Source organism: Kwoniella shivajii, chromosome 6 (assembly GCF_035658355.1).
Source record: "Kwoniella shivajii chromosome 6, complete sequence".
In the NCBI taxonomy this organism is placed as follows: domain Eukaryota; kingdom Fungi; phylum Basidiomycota; class Tremellomycetes; order Tremellales; family Cryptococcaceae; genus Kwoniella; species Kwoniella shivajii.
The window spans coordinates 224,760-251,732 of NC_085913.1; the positions used below are offsets into that span (position 1 = coordinate 224,760).

The window sequence follows — 26,973 nt, forward strand, 5'->3', positions numbered from 1 at the left end:
CTTTCTTCAGTCCGAGCGACCATCGGCCTTTCTTTCGCTTCATCTTGTGCCCTTCTCACAAATGTGGTTAGACTAAACGGACTTCTGTCGCCCGGACCGGTGTCAAGTAAGAGCATCCAGCTAGCGGCATACGAGAGGAGTTTAAGTTCCCGTCTTTACGGGCACAACATTTCCGTCATTTCTTGCCGGGAACCGTTCTCCGACATAACTTACAGATGCTATCGTCATATATCAGCTTGAGAAGCGTTGTCAAAACTGTATTATTCTCTACTCATACCATACGTTGCAACGTCAATAAAGACGTTTGACATCATGCCAGCACCAGTCAGTGACAAAGTTAAAATCTGTATTGATAGAGGAGGTACTTTCTGTGTAAGTACCGCTTGTCCGTACAGAGGGGAAGAGGTAATCGCTGATAACAAGATTAGGATGTGATCGCAATAAGTGAAACGAAAGGTGACCATCTGGTCAAGCTTCTGAGTGTGGATCCTGACAAGTAAGTCCATTCAGATATTTACTTTCTCGACTTTTGGCTCACATTTGGCTTCATCTTCAGCTACCCAGATGCACCTGCTGAGGGTGTGCGGCGTGTCCTGGAGTGGTTCACCGGAGAGAAAATCCCTCGAAATCAACCTATAGATACAGAAAAAATTGAATTTCTGCGTATGGGTACAACGGTAGCAACGAATGCTTTGCTAGAGCGAAAGGGAGAGAGATGTGCCTTGCTCATTGTAGGTTTTACCATTGGTTCTATTATTACTATTTCTGCCGACAAGAGCTGATTTCTCATCCAGAACAAAGGTCATGCCGATGCGCTGGAAATCGCATTTCAAACTCGTCCTTTCCTTTTCCAACTTGCTGTGAAGAAGGTGAGCCGCGTGAAGCAGCCCGATATATCCGCGAATTGACAACCTGTCTAGCCTGATGTGCTGTACTCCAAAGTAGTGGAGATCGATGAAAGGATTATTCCTGAATGGCACGAATTCGTTGAAGAAGGCAAAACTGTTGCGGATAACGGTGATAGACTGATCAAGACGAATAGTGGTGTCACAATCCGAGAACTTAAACCCCTTGGTGAGATTCCGTTGTGCAGAAGTGTATTCGCTCGTGCTGATGGAGCTTAGATATCGGCGAGGTCACCGCGTCTCTTAAGGGTCTATATGAGGAAGGATACCGTTCTTTGGCCATTGTACTAGCCCATTCTTACCTATGGCCTGAGGACGAGCAACATGTTGCCAAAATTGCCCAAGACATGGGCTTCGAAAACGTCAGCGTGTCCGCTGAAATCGAAGCCAAAATTGGTTTCATCGCTCGTGGACAGTCAGCCACAGCCGACTCATATCTCACTCCCGAGGTCAAACGATACCTAAACGGTTTTGCCAAGGGGTTCAAGGGAAAACTTGAGGATGGCAACTGTAGAGTATCCTTCATGCAATCTGATGGTGCGTTGGCAGACTTCAAGAAGTTCTCTGGTTTGAGAGCCATATTGTGTAAGTTCGCATCCACTGAGAATTTCAATTGAACAAGGCTGACAAACAGGCATAGCTGGACCCGCTGGTGGTGTCGTTGGTTTCGCAAGGACATCATATGACCCTCTGGACGGATCTCCGGTGGTTGGTTTCGATATGGGTGGTACAGTAAGTCTTTTACGAATTTCGCTAGGAACCTCGCCGACTGATTCGTACTTAGTCTACCGATGTATCTCGATTCAACGGGACTTATGAGCATGTCTTTGAAACGACAACTGCCGGTATCTCCATTCAGGTCCCCCAACTTGATATCAATACTGTCGCAGCAGGGGGCGGTTCTATCCTTACATATCGAAACCAGATTTTCAACGTTGGACCCGAGTCCGCTGGTGCCCACCCCGGTCCTGCTTGTTACCGAAAAGGTGGTCCTTTGACTGTCACCGACGCCAATTTGTTCCTAGGCAGACTCCACCTAGACTCTTTCCCCAAGAGTAAGCCCGCTATCGCTTGAAACAATCACTACTCGGCTAATATCTTGCAGTCTTCGGTCCGAGCGAGGACATGCCTCTTGATTATGACATCGTCAAAGAGAAATTCGAAGCTCTCACCAACGAGATCAATAAGGAGAATGGATCAAACCTTTCTGCTGCCGAAGTAGCCTCTGGTTTCATCAATGTTGCCAATTCCTCGATGGCCCGACCGATCCGAGCTTTGACAGAACAGCGGGGTTTCCGAACGAGTTCCCACAATTTAAGTTGTTTTGGCGGAGCTGGTGGTCAACATGCAACTGCCATTGCTCAGTTGTTAGGTATGCATAACGTCATCGTCCACAAGTGAGTTGCGTCATGACTATGTGGAGAGATACATGCTGACCTGATCCCAGATACTCATCGATCCTTTCCGCGTATGGTATGGCATTAGCAGATGTAGCTGTTGATGTCTCTGAGCCATATGTCCAAGAGTTCTCTCAAAACTCCATCCCAACGATCGAAGGTCGATTTGATGGTCTCAAAGCGAAAGCTACTCGTCGACTGGTAGAGCAAGGAGAATCTGCAGACTTAGTTGTGTATGACTGCTATCTTAGCATGCAATACGCAGGCTCGGACACGACTCTCATGATTCTTCGTCCGGAAGGCAACGACTTCACTAGAGCTTTCATCGAAGAACACAGACGAGAATTCGCCTTTGTGCTTGATGCTCCCATAATGGTAGCAGCAGTACGAGTCAGAGCGACCGCCAAATCCCCTTCTAGTGATTTGAGCGAGAGATCTCCTTGGGTCGAAGAGCTTCAACAGCTCGAATCAAGCGAACTCCAAATTCCGGAGCCCAAATCATTTGCCTCCAACTCGATCTACTTTGAAGAATTAGGCGAATTCACAGATGTTCCCCTGTACAAGCTCCACGATTTACGACCGGGCATGAAAGTCCCTGGTCCGGCTGTCATCCTGGACAACACCCAAACTATCGTTCTCCATCCGCAAAATAATGCCAGAATCCTGAAATCACATGTCTTGTAAGTATCGCCTGCAAGAGATGTCGGACATTTAGCTCATAGGCGATATTAGCATCGATGTTGGCCTGGGACCAAGAAAGGCAATTGATTTGTCGTCTGTTGATCCGATTCAGCTTTCCATTTTCAACCATCGATTTGCCAGTGTGGCAGAGATGATGTGTCGAGCCTTACAGAAAACTGCTGTATCAGTTTCCATCAAAGAGAGACTTGAGTGAGTACAGCATTAGCATCAGATTTCTAGGGATGACAGCATCTGACTTCTTTGGTAGTTTCTCGTGTGCCCTTTTCGACGCCGAAGGTGAACTCGTAGCAAATGCCCCTAACGTCCCTGCGCATCTTGGATCCATGCAATACGCCGTCACTTACCAGAAAAACAGAAGAAAGGGAGAACTTCGTCCTGGTGACTTCCTTTTGTCCAATAGTCCTGAAGCAGGTGGTGGACATTTGCCTGATATCACCGTGAGTTTTGTGTACAATGGTATAATTAAATTCTGATAATTGACATAGGTCATTCAACCGGTCTTTGACGATGCAGGCGAAGAAATTGTCTTCTGGGTCGCAGCCCGCGGACACCATACTGATATAGGAGGTCTGGAGGGTAATTCGCATCATCCTAATCAAATTGATCGAAGGGAGGAAGGTGTTTCGTTCGAATCCATGTTTATCGTCCGTGACGGTGTCTTCAACGAGAAAGAGATTGTTGACACATTCATGAAAGCCGGTGATTTCCCCAACTGCAAAGCTACTAAGCGACTTGACCACAACTTATCCGATCTCAAAGCTCAATGCTCAGCTTGTGCTGTCGGCACTTCCCAATTACATGCCTTGTTCGAAGAATACGGAAAGGATGTTGTACACTTCTATATGAAGGGTAAGTCAGTCTATGGTGAACATTTGTTGTGCAGTCGACTGACGTGCACCTTGTCTGTAAAGCTATTCGAAACAATGCGGAAGCTTGCACCAGAGATGCTCTTAGACCATACGCTGGTAAAAGCTACACCGCGACCGATTATTTCGACGATGGTACCGAGGTCAAGGTCAAAATTGACGTCAACGAAGACGGTAGTGCCACCTTCGACTTTACTGGTACTGGTCCAGAGGTTTTGGCCAACTTCAATGCCCCTCCCGCCATTACTCGGTCTGGTCTATTGTATTGTCTTCGAACCATGTCAGGTACCGACATTCCCATGAATGCAGGTGTCCTTGCTCCACTCAACATCATAATCCCCGAAGCATCCGTCCTCTCCGCCTCAGAAGACGCTGCGGTATCGCAAGGGTAAGTAACACCTGTCAATCTCACTGGTATGACATACAGCTGACAATACTATAGAAATGGTGAGGTTGCACAAAGAGTAGCTGATATTGTTTTCACCGCTTTCAACGTTATGTCTGGATCTCACGGGTCCATGAACGGTACACATCTCATGTACAAGAAACACACTTGGGCCGAAACCAGTGAGTAGCAGTTTTCTCTTTTAACATATTACTCAATACTGATCGACGCCTTCAGCTTGTGGCGGTGCTTCTGCCGGACCCACATGGGACGGTCAATCCGCTGTACATACCAATATGACCAACACTAGAATTGGTGACCTGGAACTGTTAGAAAGCCGGTTCCCTGCCATCTTACGGGAATTCAGTATCCGACGTGGATCCGGCGGAGCTGGTCTACACAGAGGAGGTGACGGTATCGTGCGTATTTACGAAGCTCGAGTAGACATGGACGCAAGTCATGATGGTCAACGAAGGGTCATCGCACCCCACGGAACAGAAGGTGGAGAGGAAGGAATTAGAGGAGCTTCATATCTCGTCAAGAGAAGAAGAGCCGGAGGATTCCGAACAGTCAAGCTAAAGCCCGCTCATCAGATCCAGTAAGTTCACTTCTAGAATTGATCAAAGATAACATGCGCTAATCTGAGCATAGGATGCTTGCCGGCGAGAAGCTCATCGTGCATACAGCAGGAGCTGGAGGATGGGGTACTCCCCCCAATAAGGTGAATGGACTACAAGGTACATCGTTTCCTTATGTGTCTTCAAAACCATCAAGTCGACCCCCTCCATTCACAAGGGCAAATGGGAGTGTTTCGCAATGGGGACAAACTCAGGCTGAGTGTGATTGATATGACGTGTGTTTTAGACAATGGACATTAGGTGTATGATACGTGTGATGCATTTTAGAATTTTTCACAGTTGAACATCCAAATTTGCGAGCTAGGCGGAAACAACCATCTGCGATAGTCGTGTTTCTCGCCTCTGTGTCTGTGTTCAACACCGACTACTCTTTTTTAGACGTACGTATGAATCGAAACAACGAGACGAGTCGTTCCGCAATGCCTCTTCGACATATCAATTTGTCTCATCCGAGTGGACTCCCGGCGAGCGGGACTGTGGTCCTAGAACTTGAGTGATCTCGAGAGAACAGATGCTGAGGTCAGTAACTGAGTGTGAGATCAACTTCAACGTTCCGAGAAGATATAAGCAATATTTACATAGCACAGAGGTCTGCATAAGAACCGATCTACAATATTGAAAGACATTCAACAAACTGCCTACTTTCCCATGAATAACCATTTTCACAACGCTACTATATACCACAAGCCGTAGTAAGCCTAATTTTGTTCAAGCTGTGCATAATGCTGTTGAAAGCGTCAAGCAGTCAAGATTCGTCAGGGAAACAAGACTTCGGGATTTGACTGATACCTTTCAGTAGGTGTATCTGAATTTGGGATTCTGCAGGAACTATTAGTCGTGAAACTAAGTAGCGTTCAGTCTTATCGACATACCTCTTTATCAGACAAGTCTTTCCACTCCTCGCCAACATCCTGCTCTTGACCAGCGATTGAAGCCCGCCACTGTTCTTCTTGAGTCACCTTTCTCTTGTTGTCCCTCCAGCACAAGAAACCATACAGAGCCATCAACCCTAAAGTAACACAGTACCCCGCCATCATGACAGTATAAGCTGTAGGGTAACTAGGATCTTCTTTGGCACGGAATGATTGCGGTCCAATCAGATTGCCGACGGTGTATCCAAGATAAGATATACCAAAGACAGCGACTTTCTTACTCGTTCCACCGACGTTGGCGTACATAATCAATTGGCCAAATACCATGTAAGGCGCCCAGTACATGTAAACGATATATAATCCAGCCAAGGATCCTCCAATGTTCGAGTGTGGAACCACTTTGAGGACAATCGTACCGACGAGACACACGATCACGGAGCCCATCGCACACAAGAGTGGCTGTCGCGTATATCTAGCGAGGGTAATCCAGAACATCGCCGCCACCCAGCCGAAAACACCAGTTGGCATGTTGAGGAGAGTCAACTGTTTGACGTTGAAGTGTAACCCAGCCACAACGATGGAATAGAAACCACCTAATCCACCGTTAGGAATGTTGAGGGTGATAGAAATGAGGAAATACAACCAAGTCCGAATATCGAGAAGAGCTTCCTTGACTTGATACATTTTAGTTTGATGATTAACCATACCTTGGTTGGTGGCAAGTCGAGAGACAGCGATGAACTTCTGTCGGTCATTTAACCACCAAGCTTTGGTAGGGTTCGCGGGAAAGAAAATCCAATCCAAGACACCGAAGAGACAGGAGACGCAACTAAAAAGGGATCGTAGTTAGTAGGATTATTTTCCCTCCAAAACGGTATGACTTACGCTACCACGAGATATAAGAGTTGCCATTTGTGCAAAGCCCCGGTAGCAGGATAAAACTGTACAGCGTAACTACAGGTTATGTATCGTCAGCGTAGTACGTCAATGCCATCAAATATCACTTACGACAAGAGACCGTTGAATACGGAAGAAAACGTATTGAAAATGAGCACAGTCCTCCAGCCCTGCTCCGACTTTTTCCACCACATCCCAATCTGTGCAGCGTCACATCAGCGATGAGCGCAGTCCTCTCTAGCTACTAAACTTACGACAAGACCGGCACCCGATGTGTTCATACCTTCAAACATACCCAGAATAAATCGGACGGCTTGCAGCTGTCCTGCGTTCTTGACCCCAACGGTAGCGAAACTCATAACACCGAAGAAAAATACATTCGTAGCGAAAACCTAAAAGTGACGGACGTAAACGAAAGTTCTACTCGGAGCGAAATTGGCTCACCTTTCCTGTGGGAAACCTTTGACAGAGCCAACTTTGGGGGAACACGGTAAGCATCGCGCCAAAGAAGACTGTTCATTTACCGGTCAGTATGTCTTCGTTATCCAGGGCATGACATCAGTAACATACTGATAGAACTGCTCCACGAGTACTGCTGTCCTACAAGATGCAGATCGGTTCGAAGACCAAAGGTTGCCGTGGTGCCCAAGATGACCTTGTCCAGCCCACCAAGAAGTAGAGAAACCATAGTCAGAGGTAAAATAATGCAGTCGAGCTTGGATTGCGGTCAGTTTTTGTTTTCCAAGAAAAGCCAAATGTCGTCTCACCTTTCGAACGATGGCTTTTTCTTCGGCTTCAGTCCAAGGAGCCATCAGATCGTCCGCATCTGGACGGCTGGCAAGCTCGGCGAAGAATTGAGCACCTGCGTCATACTTTCGACTCACATGTAAGCCGGTGCTCAAGATCACGTGTCGCCAGATCACTTACCGCCTTTTCGTTCTTGATCTCGTCCAGATGTTTGGTATTAATGATAGGCTCGTCGGGGACGTGGCTGATCGCATGTTGATGAGCGAGGACATCGCCCTTCTCTTGGTCATGTAAAGTTGCCATGACTTCCAGTGTCTCGATGATTATGTGAACTTTGAAAGGGAACAGATAACAATCAATGCTGTCCTGGGTCATTTATAACATTCTACTTGAGATCAATGACCAGGAATAATCGGAATGCACTTCCCGTGTCATTGCCACCTCTCTCCTAAAACCATCAGGGAAATGAACACGGACCGAAAGTTAGAAAACCCTAATTAAAAACGAGACGAGGAACCGGGAAAAGGTTTTGACCTTGACGTCTGGGGTTCTAGTTCCAGTTCGGCAATCGGCCCAATACTTCTTGTCGCGATAAGCAATGTTTCGTCCGATAAGAAGGATTTTGCATTACCATGAGATGGATCCCTTTCTTCATCACTTCGTCTCAGCGTTCCGACGTCTCATCGCCGTTATAAGGATAAAATGTGGTTATAGCAGCTTGTGTGGAGTTGATCTGGAAGTCCTACTACATGAAATGTTGTAGAGAACGTAATCATCAGTCTATTTATCCGTGGGATCGGAAACGATGTCACGAATGAATGGAGCCAATTGGTTGGATAACGTATCGAAACATGTGGTCTTCTGACAATAAAGCGCGCCCAGTTGAACAACACATTAAAATGTCCTTTCTGAGCGCCGTGCTGGATTGAAGTCCGCGACTTCATCGTTGACCTATAATTTCAAAGTCTCCGAGTCCGCTGTGTCGGGCTCTTCTCTTGCAACTTGTCGATATATATATATATATATATATGATGATCATTCAGCTGCATTGATATATCGTGTCACAAATCAGTCATATTTCCTCTCTGTTAAGTGTGCCAAATATAATTTAACTTGCAGAAAGATGGTCGCGAAGGATGCCAAGATCATCGTTGTCGGGGGTGCTGGTACAATGGGGTCCTCAACTGCGCTTCACCTCTCGCGAAGAGGCTATACCGATATAAGAATATTGGACATGTTTCAGCCGCCATCTAGCAACTCAGCCGGTAATGATATGAACAAAGTGAGCCATAACCCAATCTATATTGGAAATTGATGCATTTAAGAATTCGCGTTCATTGACCAACTTCTCAGATGATTAGTACTCATTATATGGATGGTATATGGGGTCGACTGGCTTTGGAAACTTTTGATGCATGGATGAGCGATTCTCTTTTCACTCCGTTCATACATCCAGTCGGACGGGTAGGTTGGGTTTTTCTCGGCAAAATTTGCAATCATGCTGACCCAGCGCGTGTAGCTGGATTTGGCAAACCATGACAAGGAACGAATCAAGACCCTTAAACATCAATACGGATTGAGTGTAACAGCAGGGCGAGGAGATAAAGTTGAATGGTTGGAAACAAAGGAAGATATACTGAAAAGGGGTCCACATATGAAAGATGCTGATATAGAGGTGAGTACTCACACAGCTACGTGATCGTTGTTCTGACCTTCGTCTGTTGCAAGGGCTGGACAGGGTTATGGGCCAAAGATGCTGGATGGCTTGCTGCTCGAGACGCTTTAACAGCTGTTGGAGCGGAGTTGAGAAAGATCGGTGTGAAGAGCGCGTTCGGTACATCGGGAACCTTCAAGTCGTTAATTCTGCACGATGACGGTAAAACAGTACTGGGAGTCAAAACCATCGATGGTACCGAATGGACAGCAGATCTTGTCATCCTCGCTACAGGGGCTTGGTCACCTACATTGATAGACCTAGAAGATCAATGTGTGTCCAAGGTATGTCAACGGTTTAGCCCAAGGGATTGTATATACCGACTGACGGGTGTATTGCAGTGCTGGCAATTTGGTCATATCCAACTTACTCCGGAGGAGACCAAGGCTTTACAAGGCACACCTTCTATGTATACTGGCGAGCTAGTAAGTCTTCAACTCTGTCTCAGTGCTATGTAGCTGATAAGATAATCAGGGCTTCTTCATGGAACCATCCCCACACGGAGTTATGAAATTCGTCAACGAGTTCGAAGGTTACACTAGAATGGCTACATGTCGTCCTTTCGGTTCAGATAAAGACATCAGAATGTCTGTACCCCGATCGCACGCTTTACACCCGACGGATACAATCCCAAAGGAGGGAGAATTGGCTATTCGAAAGCTCATGAAGACATGCTTCCCTCAGTTCGCCGACAGACCTCTGTTTGACACAGCTATCTGTTGGTGTACTGATTCATACGATGGCAACTGGTTACTCTGTGACGATCCGAGATACAAGGGTTTGATCTTGGCAACTGGCGATTGTGGACATACCTTCAAGATGCTTCCAATTGTTGGTAAATATGTAGCCGATCTGATCGAAGGCAAGGTACGTTTAGCGTCAACCCAATTTGCACATAGATACATTCAATCGACTGACAAGAGCATGTACAGCTTTCGGAAGAGGACGAGAAACGATGGAAATGGAGACCAGAAGGCAGAAACCCGGATGATACAGGACGAGAGGGGTTGAAGCCCCAAGATCTTTCAGATAAAGAAGGCTGGTGCCACGATGGTGACATCAACGGAGATGCCATAGTGGCTGACTTGGCTGGAAGGATGGATAACTCTAGATTGTAGACAACTGCTCAGAGAACCGATAGCTAGAATTATGCAATACTTCGCATAGGAAACTACGGTTTGATAGCCGCGATGACCACCCGCTCGCGCTTGGACCCCTTTTTTTGTGTTACCGTATCTGGCAACTTAGGCGTTCCCAGGGTAAGAGCTCTTATGTCATCCTGTCATCCTGTCACACTGGTTCAAGCGGAGCATCGTTTCCGATCTGCTAGAGATTCATTCTTCATTGGAGAAGCTAGACGCAAGGACTTGCTTCGGCTGACCGTTTTCCACCCTGGTCCACAAGCACAAAACGTGAAAAAGCCTTATCTCAATTGAAACGGTCCATGATTCCCGACTCAATCACTCTAATTGATGTTCTTTTTCCTCCTTTCCGTTTGAAGAACACAGATAGGAATGACTGCTAACAAGCGGAAAGCGACGGAGTCCGAGACCAGTGCGGGTTCCATTCAGCCTCCAGCTAAGAGGTCGGTGAACCACACGTCAAGAGCATGCGATAGCTGCAGACGGCGGTGCGTATGCGTCATCGCAGTCGTCACGAGATAGTCTGTTTATATCTCTGATATCACCCTTAGGAAAATCCGATGTGATGGATCGTATCCACAGTGCACAGTGTGCAAGGAAAGAGGTTGCGCCTGCGAGTACAAAGACGAGGACAAACGCAAGTAAGCACGTTATTCAACAACGCTGAGTGAAACACTGCTCAATTGGGATTCCTTTCGATAAAGGACTCACACCGAGCATATGGAAGACCTCAACACTCGGATGGACAATTTCGAACGTCTTATCAAGGAGTTATTACATGCTCAGACAGTTGGCCAAAATGTACCACCTCCCATGCCATCGTCCGCCAATGAGAGCACGAATGCTCGTGATCATACCATCGTAGTCCCTACTGTAGAACAGAGTGGACCTGATTCGAGTACACGTATATCCGTGCCTGATTGGACTATCGATACTAGTCTGGATCAGCATGCTCCCAATTTACCGTCCTCTAGCACGTACATCTACCCCGAAACCAGCTTATCACCCGTCGCTTCTACGCGTCTGAAGAATCTTGGCGGAACACACGACTATGAGCGATTTCAGGTATATATAGTCCTTGTTTGAACACGATGAGAGCTTACGTATAAGTTTAGAGGGTCGGGACTGCCGCCGGAGCTCTTCTGCAGTACGGCCCGACTTCACTATGGACTGTCACAAGCCCTCGGCAAAACCAATCAGATTTACCTTCTGCTAATGATTTGCAAAGTGGAGATTGGATCGATTGGTCGCACAGTCTTCCCCCAACGCTCAACATCAGTCGAACCACTCACGATCAAGTAATGAGCTACGTTGATGCTTTCTACGCACCTTGGGGATTGACAGTCGATATTCCTGCTTTCCTCTACGACCTGAACACATGCAACCTGGTCAGAGCTGCCACTCAAAGTAAACCCAATCAAACCCGCACGGCGAGTTATTCGCCACTCCTGCACTGTTGCGTGCTTTACCTTGGACTTCGGCTGGTCAGACATGAACATCCTGTCTTGATGAGTCAGTACGAGTCAATCTTTGTCTCACATTGCTTGACGCTGCTACTCGAGGAATGCGATCACACTGCTCTGAGCTCATTACGTGCTTATGGATTGTTTTCAACGTAAGTCGAGTATCAGATCACCTATGTACTGATCATTTTGTAGATGCATCCACTTCGTAAGAATGTCGAAAAACGAAGCCCAAGTAGACTTAGGCCAACGGCAGTTTTCCACTGGTTACCTCTACAGTGGCATGGCAATCGCTGGCGTGCACGCAGTAAGTACACCGTAACTCTCGTTCCTGATCCTGGTTGATGGTTGACAATGTCTTTTAGCTGGGACTGAACATCAATGTACGTTTTTCCCATTCTACTCTATATTTCGCGTGTTGATGATGTTTAACAGTGTCAAGATTACGTCAGTAGAGGTTTGATTAGTGAAAAAGAACGTAACCTACGAGAATATGCTTTCTGGTCAACATATATACATGATACTGTAAATTTATTCAGCTAAATGACTTTTGACCAGCCGGAAACGTGAGGCTGACCGCATCTTGCTACTTGTAGCTACGAGCTTTGGCCGCTGGACGACAGCCTATGCTGGTTGATCAATCGGGAGTCCCTTTTCCCACAATCGACCATAAGATGGACGATGTCCCATGGATAAATCCCAACAACCCGAACTCAACGATATCTCATGCTCCTGCTGGAATCGTCGCTGTGGGAGTCAGATCGATGAGATCCACAACATTTCATTGGTCGGCACGATTAGCTTACGTATGTCGAGTCGTATTGGAGACGTTGTGAGTCCTGTAGAAATATCCGTAATATCTGTTATGGCTGATCCGTAAGCGAATAGGTACTCCCCCGCCGCAAGAGGAAGCAGGCAAGACGAAGCTGTAACCAACGTTTCGCGTAATTTGGATGAATGGTATCGACAATTCCCCTTTCGATCTGCGGAACTGACTCCACTTCCCCACATTTTGATACTACATATGTATTACAACATGACGATGATATTTGTACATCGACCGTTATACAGATCGAATAGACGTGAATCAGCCGAAAAATGCAATCAAGCGGCAAAATCTATCCTTGGTACATTACAAGTAAGTCAGTTCTCTGTCATAAAGGTCTTGAGGCTTATTATAAGGCCGCAGATTTTCGAGCGAACCCATGGTCTGCGCTATGCCCATCACAATCTGAGTGAGTTGTGTGCGCCTTTTATGTGTCATTCAGATGTCAGAGTGGAACTCATCCATTGATTGAAGTCAATGTCATCTTCGGAGCTGCTACAATATTCCTTCTTCAAGCTGCAGAGCCCTCTTTGGCCAATTCGACCGATGAAAGCAAAGGAAACTTTGAACAATGTGTGGGTTTCTTCCACATGATTTCTGCTCTTGCGGGCTGCTAACGGGATCCCGATTTGACAGGTCGATTTTATGGGTCAATTGAGTCTAACATGGGTCGAAGCTAGTATCGCCAGAAATATCTTGCTCACCCTTCAATCAGATTACGAGATCCCAAGAAGCAATCCTCCATCTCACATAGATACTACAACCGTCGCTGTCCCTTGGATTGATCCCTTCAACGACATGCAAGATATATGGGGGATGATGTTTAGCGGAGAACAAAGTGGACAATGGCAGGATTTTGGGAATTCGTATTCATCGTCTGGAGCATGATAAGAAGGTTTCGCAACTGTAGTGCCTCTTACAAATGTATGACCTCGATTGTATCAGATGCTGTGTTTCCAGTACCTTCTTACAATGCAATCTTAGTGTGTTAAATGCCGGGTGAAAGATGCGAAAATAACTGGCTCATTTTACAGACACAAGTGCAGGTCACTGGAGAAAGGAGCAAAGATATGTCTTTCCATCACTCCTCAGTAGGTTTTCCATTGTCAATCTACTGTCTGGCGTCTCCTCTCAGCATAAGAGTATAATAGACAACCGTAAGAAAGCGCTCACCTCATCATCCTAAGGGTGGTCGTGAAGATGAGCAGCGTAATTGACCGGTTATTCAGGTTGCTGAAGTAACCGTGCGAGGAGTAGAATGGAAAAACATCTTCGTTCTAGCGAGATACATACGAGTACAATCCTCTTCTCTTTCACACTTGCACCCGTCTACAGGTTTCAGCCACCACAGTCTGCTAGATCGTACTGCACAGTCTGCTAGATCGTACTGCAACATGGATCTCAACAATCTTTTCGATGTGAAAGGGAAGGTGAGGGTAGATGTGCGGTGAATTTTTGTCTGTTTAGTACTGACCGTGACCTTCGTTGTAGGTTGTTCTCGTGACCGGCGGGGGAAGGGGTGTTGGGGAGATGGTTAGTAAAAGTCCAAGATTTGGCTATACAAGGCTACAAGGCTTACAAGGTGGATGAAATAGATTGCAGCTGGATATGTGCTGAATGGAGCTAAGGCAAGTCCTGAAGATTAGGTCTTCCTCAGCTCTTCATATACTTACCTCGATTACTCTACAATAGGTTTATATCTCCTCTCGAGATGTCAAGGCTTGTGAATCAACTGCTCAGCGTTTGACGAAAGACGGACCAGGAAAATGTATAGCGATACCCGCAGATCTGTCTACTTACGAGGAGTGTGAGAGGCTAGTGAAGGAATTAGAGAAGAGAGAAGAGGGTGAGTTGAGGCCGAAATCTTCAACTTGCACATAACTCGTGTATATGATCACTGATCATACGTCTCTAGTCTTACATGTCTTGGTATGTGATCGTCAATTAGCACCTCAGATATCAACGACGCTGAAGAGTGAGATTCAAATAGGTGAACAATTCGGGCGTGACATGGGGAGAAGAACTGTCCACATATCCTGATTCGGCATTTACCAAACTTCTCACGCTGAATATACAGAGAGTATTCACCTTGACTCAGAAATTGATTCCCTTACTGAATAATGCGAAAGAACAAGGTCATGTGGGAAGAATCATCAATGTGAGCAGGCTGTCTTTGATCTCACTCGTCCTCATCCATTGCCCACTCTCGGACCCACCTTTACCACCCCTCTCCTCTGGTCATGATGCTGCATAAATTGACGCTGATCACCTGTCGCAGATTGGATCAATCAACGGTATCAAGCCACCTGGATTGGAGACATACGCATATTCAGCTTCCAAAGCTGCCCTTCATCAGTCAGTATACCTCTCCTGTCAAGTTACCACATTCTTCGCTGCCATGAGCGAACAATAATTGCTGCGTACAATCGTTATAATAGAGGAGAACATGTGCTAAAGCCCTTCTCACTGTAATGCACGATTGGTAGATTATCAAAACATCTTTCGACACGACTGGGACCTTCGATCACTGTGAACACTTTAGCATTAGGACCGTTCAGGAGTAAAATGATGAAGTTCACTTTAGATAATTTTGAATCTGAGTTAGCGGATTCGTTACCTATGAAAAGAATCGGTGCTCCGGAAGATGTAGCAGCTGCTTGTTTATGGTTATCTGGCAAAGGAGGGCAGTGGGTCACAGGGTAAGCACACACTCCTAAGACATCCTGAGCAACATGGTCTTTCGCATCAGTGTTCATACGATCGTGGCATACTGACTTATAGTTCGATGCAGAACCGTTATTCCCATTGATGGAGGATCTTTAGTAGCTACTCAAGCCAAATTGTAGGAACACGCCTGTTTGTAGATTTGTAAATCGAGATGTTTCGTCTGGAATGTACCAAATCATTTCATAATATGCCATTCTATCCTAAAGTATATACAACATATTGAAAAAAAGCAATAAAAAAATGGAATTGAAACCAATATGAGTCGAATCAAAGTCGAAAGAGAAAAAGTATAAAAAATGCAAGTATATAATCCAAATCAATCGCAAACGCAATTAATCACACCTAGAACCATCCCAGTCCAACATGCGACAGCAATAAAGATCCTGATCTCCTTCCGCTTCCCTCTGGACATTGCCATCGGAACACAGCTACAGTCTATCCTTCGATCGATTATGGATTAGACCTAAAGAAGTGCTTGATTGATGAAGCATTCTCTCGATCGACCCCCCTCTAGATTTCGATCTGGCGAGCTACATGACGCACATCAGTTTGAGTTTTACATTGAATAGAGTGAGACTGATCAATTGTGACATTGTACCAGAATACTAACCTCATCTGTTTCACGTCCGTTGCTATTACCATTCCCATTTGAATCGTGCTTATTGTTCCCATGTTTAGCCTTCAATTTGCCCAAGAAATCCTTCAGTTTGCTGCTACTTCCGCTTACACTTGCTTTCTCTTCATCATTCTCAGAATCGTGCTCTGATTTAGTACTTGATGTATTTAGCGTCGAGATTGAAGAAGGTGAAGTCATCAAGTTACCATTGCCATTTCCGTTATCGATTGTATCCCTGATAATCACTTGTGGGCTCAAGGCTTGTTGAGGTGAGCCAATATCAGAAGATCGACTGCGACTGTTATTGTGATTATGACTATGGTTATGACCGCCAGAAATCACCCTTTCTATATCATTAATGGGTTGGAATTCGTCTTTATGCGCGGTGGCCGCTGCCACTGTTGAGGAATGAGTGGTTATATGCCTTAAAGGTGAAGGCAGACTCTGGGCGGCAACTTTGGTCAAAGTCTTTCTCGATTTGAACAAGGAAGTTTTGCCCCATAGTTGAGATATGATATCTCTCCATTGAGAAACAGCAGCCGTTCTGAGATCTAAGACATTTCAGAATTATCAATACGTAAGTTTTATCACAACCCTAATTGACTACTCGGTTGACTTACCTTTCTTGACATGCTCAAAGATCTCTTCTACTACCCAATACTCGCCAGTATATACTAAATTAGGCGTTTTGAACTTGAAGTCTACACAGTCCGGCATACTCAGCGTTCCGTGTTTTCTCGTGTCGTCCGCCTACAAAGGAATATGTATCAGCATACCATGATTCTCTATGTTACTTATCGAATTTGATTTAACTCACGGTATAAGTCAGAACAAAGGTCATCTGGTGTAGTCGGATCTCCCCAAAGTACCTATTGGTAGCAGCTCTTAATCTCATTTCAAGCGTGTCCCCATTGTTTCGGATTGACAACGGATCAGGTTCCGTATGGGAAACAAGTGAGACTTGTGATTTCGATCTCGACAATGGGAACAGATCTCCCCTTGAAGGTGGCAATTGGAGATCCTCAGTCGAGGTTGATGGACCGGTTTGAGCGGTACCTCGAAATGTTGAAGAAGTAGGAGTCATAGATCGAGATTCGGTGTTGTTTGTCTTGGTAATACTATGCCCATTTGTAGTCTGTTGTTTCTTGACTTTATCTTTTCGACGTCTGATTCTGTCCGAGAAGATATAATCAACGACTTGATGTCCAAACTTCTCTTCAATTTTGAATCGGACATCGGCAAATGCAATATCGACTTTTGGGAATACCGGTATACCTCCGATAGGGGGATAAGATGACCAATAGAGTTGTGCAAAAGGTGGTTTCTGTATTTTGGGTTTAGTCAATATGTACAGCCTTCAATGATCAGGATTTGACTTACCACTTTTCGCTTCCCCGTCGCACTCATTGTCTCTTTGCTGATACTACTAACGATTTCCGGATATGAAGCGTTTGGATCCAGGTTGTTAGCAAGAACATTACCAAGGACGACAGCTACATCATTTGAACCGTTTCTATTCATATTGTAGGAGAATAGCGCGTTTTGAATCTCGATTTGGGCAAGGGAAGACACAGCATCTTCTTTGAGCATTTTCCAAGCGACACCACGAACTCGGATATCCACTTTCAAGGCGTTCTTCAAGGCGGCTCTGGCGTCATCTTTAGCTAATGCGTTTGATATAAGGGCGTTGATCGTGTAGAGACTCTCGTAACCTTCTGCTAAATCAGCACGGATCTTGAACAGTTCATCTTTTCCGGCTTCTTCCAGACGCTCGAGATTGGTTTCGTAGCCTCGTTGCAGTTCCATCAGGTGTCTCATGGTCTGTTGGAGAGTGTGAATATCGACGATGAATCGATTGGGATCACGATCGGCAGTATCAAATTGTCGACTAAAGTCTTTGACCGCTTGATTTCGATGACTATGATCTGGATCGACATATACAAGCAGATCCGTCACCACTGTGTATAACGCATCATAATGCTTGGAAGTCGCAATCAGATTGATTTGGGGAGTTATCAATGTCATCAAGTCCTAACGTTTTGCAAGGTGTATCAGCTAAGTCACAGCGCCTCTTATATAGCACCGCTTATCACTGACCTGATGAATCTTGAGATGCTCGATAGGCTGTCCATTTTCGTTTACAGCATTCATAGGCCAATTGACACCTTGAGGAATTCTGATACGATTGAATTTGTCAAAAGAGCCGGACAGGTTGGACTTAAGAAGGATTCGATCATAATCCGTTGCCTGACTCTTTTCATCGAGGAAGATCTCCAGAGGTACAAAGTCTAGACCGCGAGTTGTATGACGCGATCGTTCTCGATTGAGTGCTTCTGTTGTGGGGTAGAATGCTTGAACTTCTTTCATCTGCGCGTAGTTTCTATAATTGAATAATGAGCACCACATGTTTATCACAGAACTGCTAGAAGTGGGCTCACCTGGTCAGAATTGCTGCGGTTACACTGTCGACCGGATTAGTGTCTTCTGCCGAGAAGACCTTGACAGAAGCTTCTTGAACCGCAAGTAGCACTATCGCATTTTCTGTGGCATCACTTCGTAAGGCGATTTGAGGTTTGTAGACAAGAATCTGCATTGAGGGTCTGACTGTACATTCAGGGGGAAGACCAAGATTAGCTCTCTTGAAAGCTGTATCTTCATTGTCGAGATCAATGAACCGGAAGAGGGATGCAGGTGTTTGTTCCGTGAGTGATTTGACTAATTCTCCGACCATGTTTTTGGGTACAGTATCGTTATCTGGTGAATTACTGTGATCCCCGGGATGAGGTAATAGTCGCCTCATACGCTCTTGGAATGTTTTGCGATACTGCCGAAGATATCTAAGTACCAACTATGAATCAGCAAAGTCTCCGCGTTTAGGGCAAGTCGGAAGACTGACTTGTGAGAAGTATAATACTCCTCCTTTCTTCGATCAGATACTGAATACACGTAAGTCCAGAAAATCTCCCTATTCAAGGTGTTATAGGATAATCTGGGATCATGAATTTCGATTGTGGTTTCAAAGGGCTTTTCTGCTCCTTTCGCTGCTGCACCTTGAGCACCATGTTGGGATAAGTTATCTTTATCCAATTGTTGACTCTCCTCCCTATCGATGTCCGCAAGATGACGTTGTAGACGCTTGATTCCACTTTGAGTGGCCGCCATATCGTTCTGCGGTACGTCTGATTAGCAAATATGGGCTCCTTGATATGCACGATCAGAAGCTTACCTGATATTCCCCTGTTTGTGAAACTGGATAACACTCTAATCTTGCTTGAAGTTCATCAATCCTTTTTTGAACAATTCTTTTTTCAACTTGCTGCCTAGTTTCCGCTTCATCAAGATAACAATGATGTGTTTTCTCATACCCGAATTTAGTAGTTTCTATGCCGACTAAATTATCATTACCTTTCTTGTCTTGTAAATTGGTATTCGCCGCTATCACTTTAGCTTTTTTCCTGATACAAAAGTAAACATGGGGACAATCTCCAAAATCGACAATCTCAATTTGAGGATCTTCATCTAATGGTTTTCGATCTGCATCTATATAATCCATCAGATCAAACCAAACTTTCAATTCTTGTGGAAGTTCCGAAGCGCGAGGCGATTTATCACGACACTGAGCATCAAGTCTAACTCTTTCAGCGAAATGAGCTCTGAGACCTTTGATCGTTAAATCGTCTGCAACAATGTCGGCAGCGTAAAGTGTTTTATGTGCAACAATCTTGCTTGTGTTGTATCCTTCGTGGAATTGTACCCGTTCTTGCAATCGTTGATGGGCATCGAATAACAACCGACCTGCTCGTACTTTGATACCCAAGGATTCAGATTTGCCTTGAGCCCATAATTCCTTGGTTACTTGTGGATACACATGAGACACATATAGCGGTGCCAGGTTGAAATGATACTAACATCGTATCAGCTATTGCTCGTATTTATCCTTTACTCACCTTGATGGTAGCAAGTGGCTTGCTTTCCTGTTTGGTTTTTCGCTTGGATCCAGGATACAAACTACCATACTGACCACCTTCACGCGTGGGCAGCCATGTGGCGTGGTTGAATAGTTTTATCCATCTGAGGAAATGATACATTGCCTTTGGTGCACAATGGAGACTGCTAACATGTTCTGAAATCTCGTTTTCCGGTCGAGTTGGTGGTACATGTTGAGTTGGGCTAATCAGCGAAACCGAGAAATGGCTAAAGTCACTCCGGAACCCTTCGTAAGAGTCGACTTTCTGTGAGCAGTTATGATCAGATAGTCAGCATCTGAAAAGGATGGACAACAGAACCATGATGTTGACTCACTCTGCCTAATTTATCTGACTCTTTCTTGAGAGCTTGAGCGGATCTGAGAATGACTTTTTGATGTGGTAAGAAATCGAAGAAACGACATTTCCGATGTAAGTGATTTTCCGTATCTCCACACCCTTCTTGACAATTCCATGGTCTGCAAGTTCGCTCAAAAGCAAAACCGAATCCTACCCTCGTACCGTTGACGAACTTGGCGCATGGTTTGGTATATCGACGACTGATCATAGAAGAATCTGACTCGTCGAGCTCGTTACCTGGCGTTCCAGCTTCTTCCGAACGAGTGGGTGAACCAGTAGCCGCACCATCACTCAATGATGTCAAGCTGATCAAGGCTATTTAGCTGGTGTGTACAAGAAGAAGCCACTATCACTCACTCTGGTATGACCACAAGCAGTTCGTCCGCAACAATCTGTATCACTTGACGGTGTTCATTAGGTTGATTGATCAAGAACTTGGTATTGCCTTTCCAAGCAAGAGCAAATCCCGCCCCGAGGCCAGTGATTGAATAAGGATCAAATGTACCTATACAGGGTATCAAGTCAATTACAATCATTCACGGGAGTGGGACTCTGACTGACCTTTCAAGTGAAGATGTACAGGTCCTTCAAATTCTACGATAGGCTTCAGATGACAAACTAATCGCATCTTATCGAAGAAAGCAAGTTTGGGACTTGGATCTCTTGGAGCGTGACCAAACGTTTCTACTACTTTGGCGAAATCTTGAATAGCGAACTGATAAGCCATACCCCAAGCAAACTCTGTTGTCTTTTTGGAATAAATCTTGAATCTTGGTTCACCGTACATTTTCACGGGCATGATAGTCTTGGCAACTTCCACTGTGAATGCGGGATAATCTGACCCACCACATCCTTTGGGCAATACTTCAACAGGTATGAAAGCTGTTGAGTCGTCGTCTGCGTATTCCTCAGCGATGATGAATCGCGTTGACATGTGGAAAGCAGGAATCACATTGTCGGTAGGCTGAACTCGGAGTAAGGGCAATGGATAATCTCGTAGAGAACATTTCGCTTCCGACATTGTCCATTCGATCTTGAGAGGTACCATAAGTGAGAACTCCACTCCGTCGTCAAAAGGCGATGAAACCTTGCCCATATAATCGATGATTTCGGTACGATTCAAGCCGGGATCAGAGATGGTGAGATCAACATTTTGTAGAGTAAACCGGAAGAGAGGAGCAGTCTGACTCGATGGTAAAATGTTGATTGGTAGTTTGATGTTGGGACCGCAACCATGCATCGGTCGAAGCGTAGCGGCTTCTCTTCTCTTTTGCTCATGTATTGCCAAGCGCATTCGCTTGATCCAAACACCCGATATATACCTATCTAGTCTATCACGGGCGTCTTCCAGATCTACTGTGGCTCGTTTGGTTAGTTTAGGATCCGGTCTCGTTCCATTGACATGTAAGCTTTCTTCAGAGGAGGTGTTGGAATTATCTAAAAGAGCTGTTTTCTTAGCAAAAGTATCTTCCAGAGCGTTCCTCTTGGCCTGCTCGTGGTATCCAGCTCGCCAAATGAGATTCAAGTTTGTGTCAGCTGGATCATCTTTGGCCTCGAGGGACACTGAACCAATTTCGAAACGAAATTTAGGGATTCTTTTAGGCGCTTCAGCTGCTGAATTATGTCGAACCACAAATTCACGATACCCGAAGAAGTTTCGGAATAAAAGTTTCAGCGTTTTGATTGTGACACTGACATCCAGGACAAGGCTATTCATCTCGTACTTGTAAGGGATCCTTACTCTGATGGCTTCGACTTTGGGGTTGATTTCAAGGGGCATACCAGGCTCAGAGAGAGAAACAGATGATCGCTTAATACGACCGAGTTCCTCCCAGTCTCCAAGCTTAGTAAAGCTGGGGACGTAAACCAGGGCTTGATCGGCAGAGAATGATAGACCCGTCGATGGGGGCATATTGATCGATACATTTGATGAGTAAAAATACAGTTGTTCCTTCAGTGGGAACGCCATGTGGATAGTAAGATTGGGAATCAAGATGCCGATACTGAGGTTGTGTTCTCGCCGAGGTGCATCTGCAGGTTTATTGGACTTCTTCCAGGCGTCCATGAGTTTCTTGACAGTGAGACCAGCGTGAAGGTTGGAGTAGAGATGAGGGTAATTGCTCAGCAAGGCCACGTTATCGAGTCTACTAGTGATCTTGAATTCCGTGTCGGAATCGGCTCTGGTCTGTTGGACTGTCAGATGTACTCTGGAGTTGCGTATTCTAAGCCAAGGTCGTTGAGCTTGCTCCATAATGCCCACTTCAAGTGGAGGTACGGGATATTCAAGCTTGGGGATATAACTTTCGAGTGAGGGACGCTTTTTGTTATGCTTCAACTCTTCTTCCGTGTATGGGAATTCCTTGTCTCTCAGCGTTTTGAGGCGCGTGCGAAGGATCTGAGAAGCACCACAATGAGTGTCATCAAAGTGTTTGGCAGGCTGTAAAGGGCTGAACATCATCTTTCGTTTCGTGCCACCGTTGGCTACAAAAGTATTACCGTTGTAGATGGGTCTGACGATAAAGTCCTCTACTACAAGGGAAGTGAGAGCTGCGGTACCTCCATCTGATCTGTATTTGGTAGCGAAAGCCAATGCTTGAACAGTGATATCTTCAGGAAGTTGAAGTTTCGCTCTTTGCGGCGCTGTGAGATGGTGTCTCCATGGGAAAGCTTGGGCTTGGTGTCTGTATAGTGCATACTCGAATATAGCGGAAGTCTGGATCCACGTACCTCGTACAGGTGGACTGTGTTTGCCTTTCATTGCGGGATTGATATCTTCATGACCAATGAACAAGTTAATGGTACCGAGTGAGAAACGAGCTGATACACCGGATGGCAAGCGGTTGAAAGTCTTCTTATCGTCAGATCGGGAAGATCGGGGATTTTGAGGTGAGCTGGATTGGTGCGCTTCCCCCATTACTATAAGTGCTTCAATAACTTCCTTTTTCCAAAGTTCTATGTTGATACCCTCATCGATACCCATGTCAAAGTTAGACGATAGAGAAGTCCAATCAAAGAAAGCGGTCTCTGTCTTGCTGTCGGTCACTTCATGTCGACCCAAGACATCTCCTGATACTGTACCATGTATACGACCAACATTTGCCAAGTCGTGAAAGTTGTCATCGGACAATTTTATCTTGATCCTCAGCGGTTCGATATTCATCTGGGCATCACCTTTCAATGATATGGAAAAATCGTCCGAGAGGGTTGCGCACGGTCGATTTTCAGAGCGTCTGACATGACGAGGAAGCATGACAGGAGGAAGAGCGTAATCCAAGTTTGACATCTTGGCGCGTTGCTCTCGTATCTTGTCTTCGTCTTCAAATGCCTTCCGACTTGTAGGTTTATCTCTTCTTCGGCCAGAAAGCTCTGTGAATCCAGTAAAACATCCACAATGTACACCATCTGAATCGAAAGTCAGGGTTGTCTTATTGTCTGACAAACGGTCTGCCAATTGAGCAGATATATGCCCAATGTCAAATACCACACGCGATCGAGGCGGAAGACCGTACATCTTCCTCATATTGGCGGAAGCAACACCGTCCTCCTGGTTTTTCCGCTTCGGGTGAGTGATCCGCCAAGCTGCCCCGAGTTCATGAAGTAGTTGAAGATCGATAGCAGTATTGATGGAACCAATCTCACCTCTGAACACTATTAAAGCTAGATTGGGATCAGAAGAGAACAACAACTCTTCTCTCTTCCACCCAGCTGGTCGCCAAGAAGAGAATCCGTCAAAGGATCCATTTCGAACAACCAGCAATTGGCTCTTCTCGTCAACCTTTTCTCGAGGAGCGAGACAATCTAAACTGATTGCTTCCCATTTGATCTCAAATCCTATACCGCGGATTTTCGATTCCGGAGCCGAGTTGGTACCAAAGGCATTTCTCGCTCGATCATTATTGGAAGCATCGGCAGCAGCGATCGTGAGCTGAACACTCTTCAGGTCAAGCGAGACGGTGTATTTCTCGTCCGTGGATGAAGTGAAAGTAGTCGGAAATGGTTGAGTAGCTGGTCCGAAAACTGAGGATAGACGATGGGCAATGCTGAAGTTACGGACATTGACATCGACAGATTTGAAGGCTCGAAGACCGATCTAGCAGTAAGGTCAGCACGGGTAAAGCACTACAAGATAACAACTAACCCTTTGCCATCCTCGAGCACTCCAAGGAGCTTTGACTGTTCTGACGACTGCTGAAGGGCGTTTTTCTTGTCGCCGGGTAAGTCTTTTTGCCATTTCTTGCAGCTGCTCTACTGCTTCAACACTACTACTGAGTTCTCCTAACTCCAATTCAGCATCTAGGGTGTCCTCCCCAAATAAACCCCGCTTAGGTCCGAAGGTGAGACTGATAGAAGCTCTCGTGCGACCACCTAGGTTGATAAGGCTTTCGTAATCTATACTAGATCGTGTCGGAAGGACATAGGAGGTACTCGATCGTAGAAGAGTATGTATCGAGCGTATGGAAGTGGGAGTGATGGTTGAATGAGTTGGACTGACCGAGGATGGGCTAGTCGATGATGGGGCATTTGCTGATTTGCGTTGAACTACACGGGGATTCACTAGATATCCAGTGGCTGTGAGAGATCCGTACAATCGACCGGTACCTCTACTCCATATGTAAGCGGCTGTTGTCCTGGTACTGGTACCCAAGACAGAAGCCCTTCTTCGAGCATCGGCCAAACGAGATGATGATCTTTCACCTCGCATAGGTGACATAGGTGAAGGAGACATGAATGGGTGATCAGGAGGAGCTAATGATCCGAATGTGGGTGATAAGGGTGGAGAGGTAGTGGGCGAAAAGTTTGGAGAGGTTGGAGGAGAGTTGGGTGGGGAAAAGTTTGATCGACCTCTTTCCACAATTGGTGAAGTACAAAGTGGATTTTCTCGCATGAAAGCTTCAAATGCTGGATTGGGTGAAGAGGATGGAGTAGGGACTTGTACGATTTGATCCGATTCGACTTCACCTTGAAAATTAATCATTGCACCTAACCCAAATTCGTCAAATACAAGCTCCATGTTATCTAAATCTTGAAAGATGACACGACAATTCTTCATTTCTAATGACACTATTCTAGCGAGCCATGGGATGTAATGAATGTTCACTTGAGTAATCCATATTACTGATCTGGCAAAGTATCCATTAGGATTTGTCATGGACCGAGTCAAACGAGACCTTGACCGCTTGAGATAAGTCTGAACATTGTTGAGTGGACATCTAACGATCCAAGGTAAAGAAGAAGACTACCATGAAGAGATGAGATTATGGCATTTTTCGATAATTCCGGAAACAGAGGACTTACAGAAGATTGATGTGTGTGCTTTGTGGGTTGATTCAAATCATTCTTTCTAAGTCTTATGGTGACATCTTCAATACGATAGATAAAGACACCAGTACCATCACCTTTCAACCCTCCCCATCTCCAAGCACCGCTTTCTATATAGATAGTAGGTTGGTCATCCGCACCTCCGATTGAAGATCTCCATTCCAATCCTCTGAAAGCTCCAATGACGCTGAAGCGAGAAGCGCGAAGTCGGGGAACACGTCGAATGATCCATGGCCATAGAAAGTAATATTGCGGTATAAGAGACGGGATGGCAAGGTAAACGAACCATTTGACGTTGAAACAAATGATGCTCCATGTTATATGAACGATCTGATTGATGAGAGCGAAAGGGAATTTGATGATTTGGGAGAGACTATATGTCCACGAGAAAACAAACAAGGCCAGTATTGGTAAGAGGTATATCCGTGACGGAGTAATTTCGGATATCATCATGATGTGAAGTCCCTTATGATGAGCCTTTTCAGCACATCAGAGTAGAGGATAAAATGGGCGAGCTAAGAGCATGAGTATCAATCAGCAGTAATCTCAAGCAAGACGATTGGAGTTACAGGAAATAACAGGAAATAGCAGGAAGAGATGAGAAAGGTAAAGAGAGAAGTAACGTTGATATATCCTCCTCCGCTGATGAACCAAATGATCCACTCGTCATATATGGTAAAAGAGGAGTAAGAGATTGGCTAAGACAGACTTACCAGATGAAACAAGGTTAATATGATATACTCATCTAAGGTTCGCTGAGCGACACACCTTAATTCTTATAGACATGATACCCTTCAATAGCTAGTATCGCTAATCCTCCACTTTGGCCAATTGAGCCTCTAAGAAAGAAGGTTCGGCAAGAACCTGGGTAGTCAACACTCCGCCGATAGCTGTCGTACTTCAGTATAGATACAAGATGTTCTCAAGCAACCCTGACTGCGGATAAGTTGTAGCTTTTGGTTTCCTACAATAATCGGTCTCAGTTCGTGAATAGAATAAAAGTTGACGATATGGCTCGATAATCATTCTCCATGTCACACCAATTGTACATAATTCGGTCAACTAACTGATAAATATCAACGCAAAGGTCCGGGAAACTTGCGGTCGACGTCACCGATTTTAATCATGAGCAAGTAAGTTAATCAGTTTTGTAATGAGGATTTGCTATTTGTAGTGATGATGAATAGGAGGTGAATATCTGCTTTTGTAATTGGGCATTACAAATCCTTATCCGTTGTACTTGAGTATAGGATGATTAGCGGCAACTTCCGCCTCGGTGTAGAATTTGATCCCGTCAACGATGGAAAACTCAAGGATGAAGACATGAGAAAACAGAAAGTCGAACCAAGTCCCATATAATCATATAGAAAACAACCACTAATCACATACTCCAAGTCAGACATAACACTCTCAAGAGATTATCACGCAGACT

General features: G+C 45.3%; 6 protein-coding genes across 6 annotated transcripts; 4 read left to right on the forward strand and 2 right to left on the reverse strand.

Annotated features, from left to right (window-relative positions):
* Positions 1–312: 312 nt before the first annotated feature.
* On the forward strand, positions 313–5,102 carry IL334_004584 (uncharacterized protein; the record flags this gene model as incomplete). The annotated part of the gene is made up of 17 exons (XM_062936301.1): positions 313–372; positions 429–496; positions 557–731; positions 795–869; positions 921–1,074; positions 1,125–1,490; positions 1,546–1,637; positions 1,690–1,960; positions 2,011–2,302; positions 2,353–2,982; positions 3,035–3,193; positions 3,252–3,441; positions 3,490–3,853; positions 3,916–4,258; positions 4,313–4,437; positions 4,493–4,853; positions 4,907–5,102. The coding sequence occupies 17 exons, from the start codon at positions 313–315 to the stop codon at positions 5,100–5,102; spliced, it is 3,921 nt and encodes a 1,306-aa protein (XP_062792352.1).
* A 583-nt stretch (positions 5,103–5,685) lies between these two features.
* On the reverse strand, positions 5,686–7,712 carry IL334_004585 (uncharacterized protein; the record flags this gene model as incomplete). Its single annotated transcript, XM_062936302.1, has 9 exons — positions 5,686–5,712; positions 5,766–6,594; positions 6,651–6,719; positions 6,774–6,862; positions 6,917–7,054; positions 7,107–7,174; positions 7,233–7,377; positions 7,430–7,534; positions 7,590–7,712. The coding sequence occupies 9 exons, from the start codon at positions 7,710–7,712 to the stop codon at positions 5,686–5,688; spliced, it is 1,593 nt and encodes a 530-aa protein (XP_062792353.1).
* An 820-nt stretch (positions 7,713–8,532) lies between these two features.
* On the forward strand, positions 8,533–10,241 carry IL334_004586 (uncharacterized protein; the record flags this gene model as incomplete). Its single annotated transcript, XM_062936303.1, has 7 exons — positions 8,533–8,691; positions 8,763–8,873; positions 8,929–9,084; positions 9,138–9,407; positions 9,465–9,548; positions 9,598–9,990; positions 10,056–10,241. The coding sequence occupies 7 exons, from the start codon at positions 8,533–8,535 to the stop codon at positions 10,239–10,241; spliced, it is 1,359 nt and encodes a 452-aa protein (XP_062792354.1).
* Positions 10,242–10,637: 396 nt separating this feature from the next.
* Positions 10,638–13,442, forward strand: IL334_004587 (uncharacterized protein; the record flags this gene model as incomplete). Its single annotated transcript, XM_062936304.1, has 12 exons — positions 10,638–10,753; positions 10,817–10,906; positions 10,970–11,330; positions 11,381–11,880; positions 11,924–12,035; positions 12,094–12,111; positions 12,164–12,253; positions 12,325–12,560; positions 12,617–12,866; positions 12,918–12,963; positions 13,029–13,129; positions 13,191–13,442. 12 exons carry the CDS (start codon positions 10,638–10,640, stop codon positions 13,440–13,442), a joined length of 2,172 nt encoding a protein of 723 aa, XP_062792355.1.
* Positions 13,443–13,948: 506 nt separating this feature from the next.
* On the forward strand, positions 13,949–15,400 carry IL334_004588 (uncharacterized protein; the record flags this gene model as incomplete). The annotated part of the gene is made up of 9 exons (XM_062936305.1): positions 13,949–13,984; positions 14,046–14,087; positions 14,150–14,182; positions 14,247–14,400; positions 14,470–14,483; positions 14,545–14,712; positions 14,833–14,909; positions 15,041–15,253; positions 15,346–15,400. 9 exons carry the CDS (start codon positions 13,949–13,951, stop codon positions 15,398–15,400), a joined length of 792 nt encoding a protein of 263 aa, XP_062792356.1.
* Positions 15,401–15,709: 309 nt separating this feature from the next.
* Positions 15,710–25,994, reverse strand: IL334_004589 (uncharacterized protein; the record flags this gene model as incomplete). The annotated part of the gene is made up of 15 exons (XM_062936306.1): positions 15,710–15,811; positions 15,892–16,448; positions 16,518–16,647; positions 16,715–17,221; positions 17,278–17,928; positions 17,995–18,277; positions 18,336–18,734; positions 18,794–19,065; positions 19,124–19,801; positions 19,845–20,129; positions 20,200–20,527; positions 20,580–20,727; positions 20,784–24,312; positions 24,361–25,458; positions 25,518–25,994. 15 exons carry the CDS (start codon positions 25,992–25,994, stop codon positions 15,710–15,712), a joined length of 9,444 nt encoding a protein of 3,147 aa, XP_062792357.1.
* Positions 25,995–26,973: the final 979 nt, after the last annotated feature.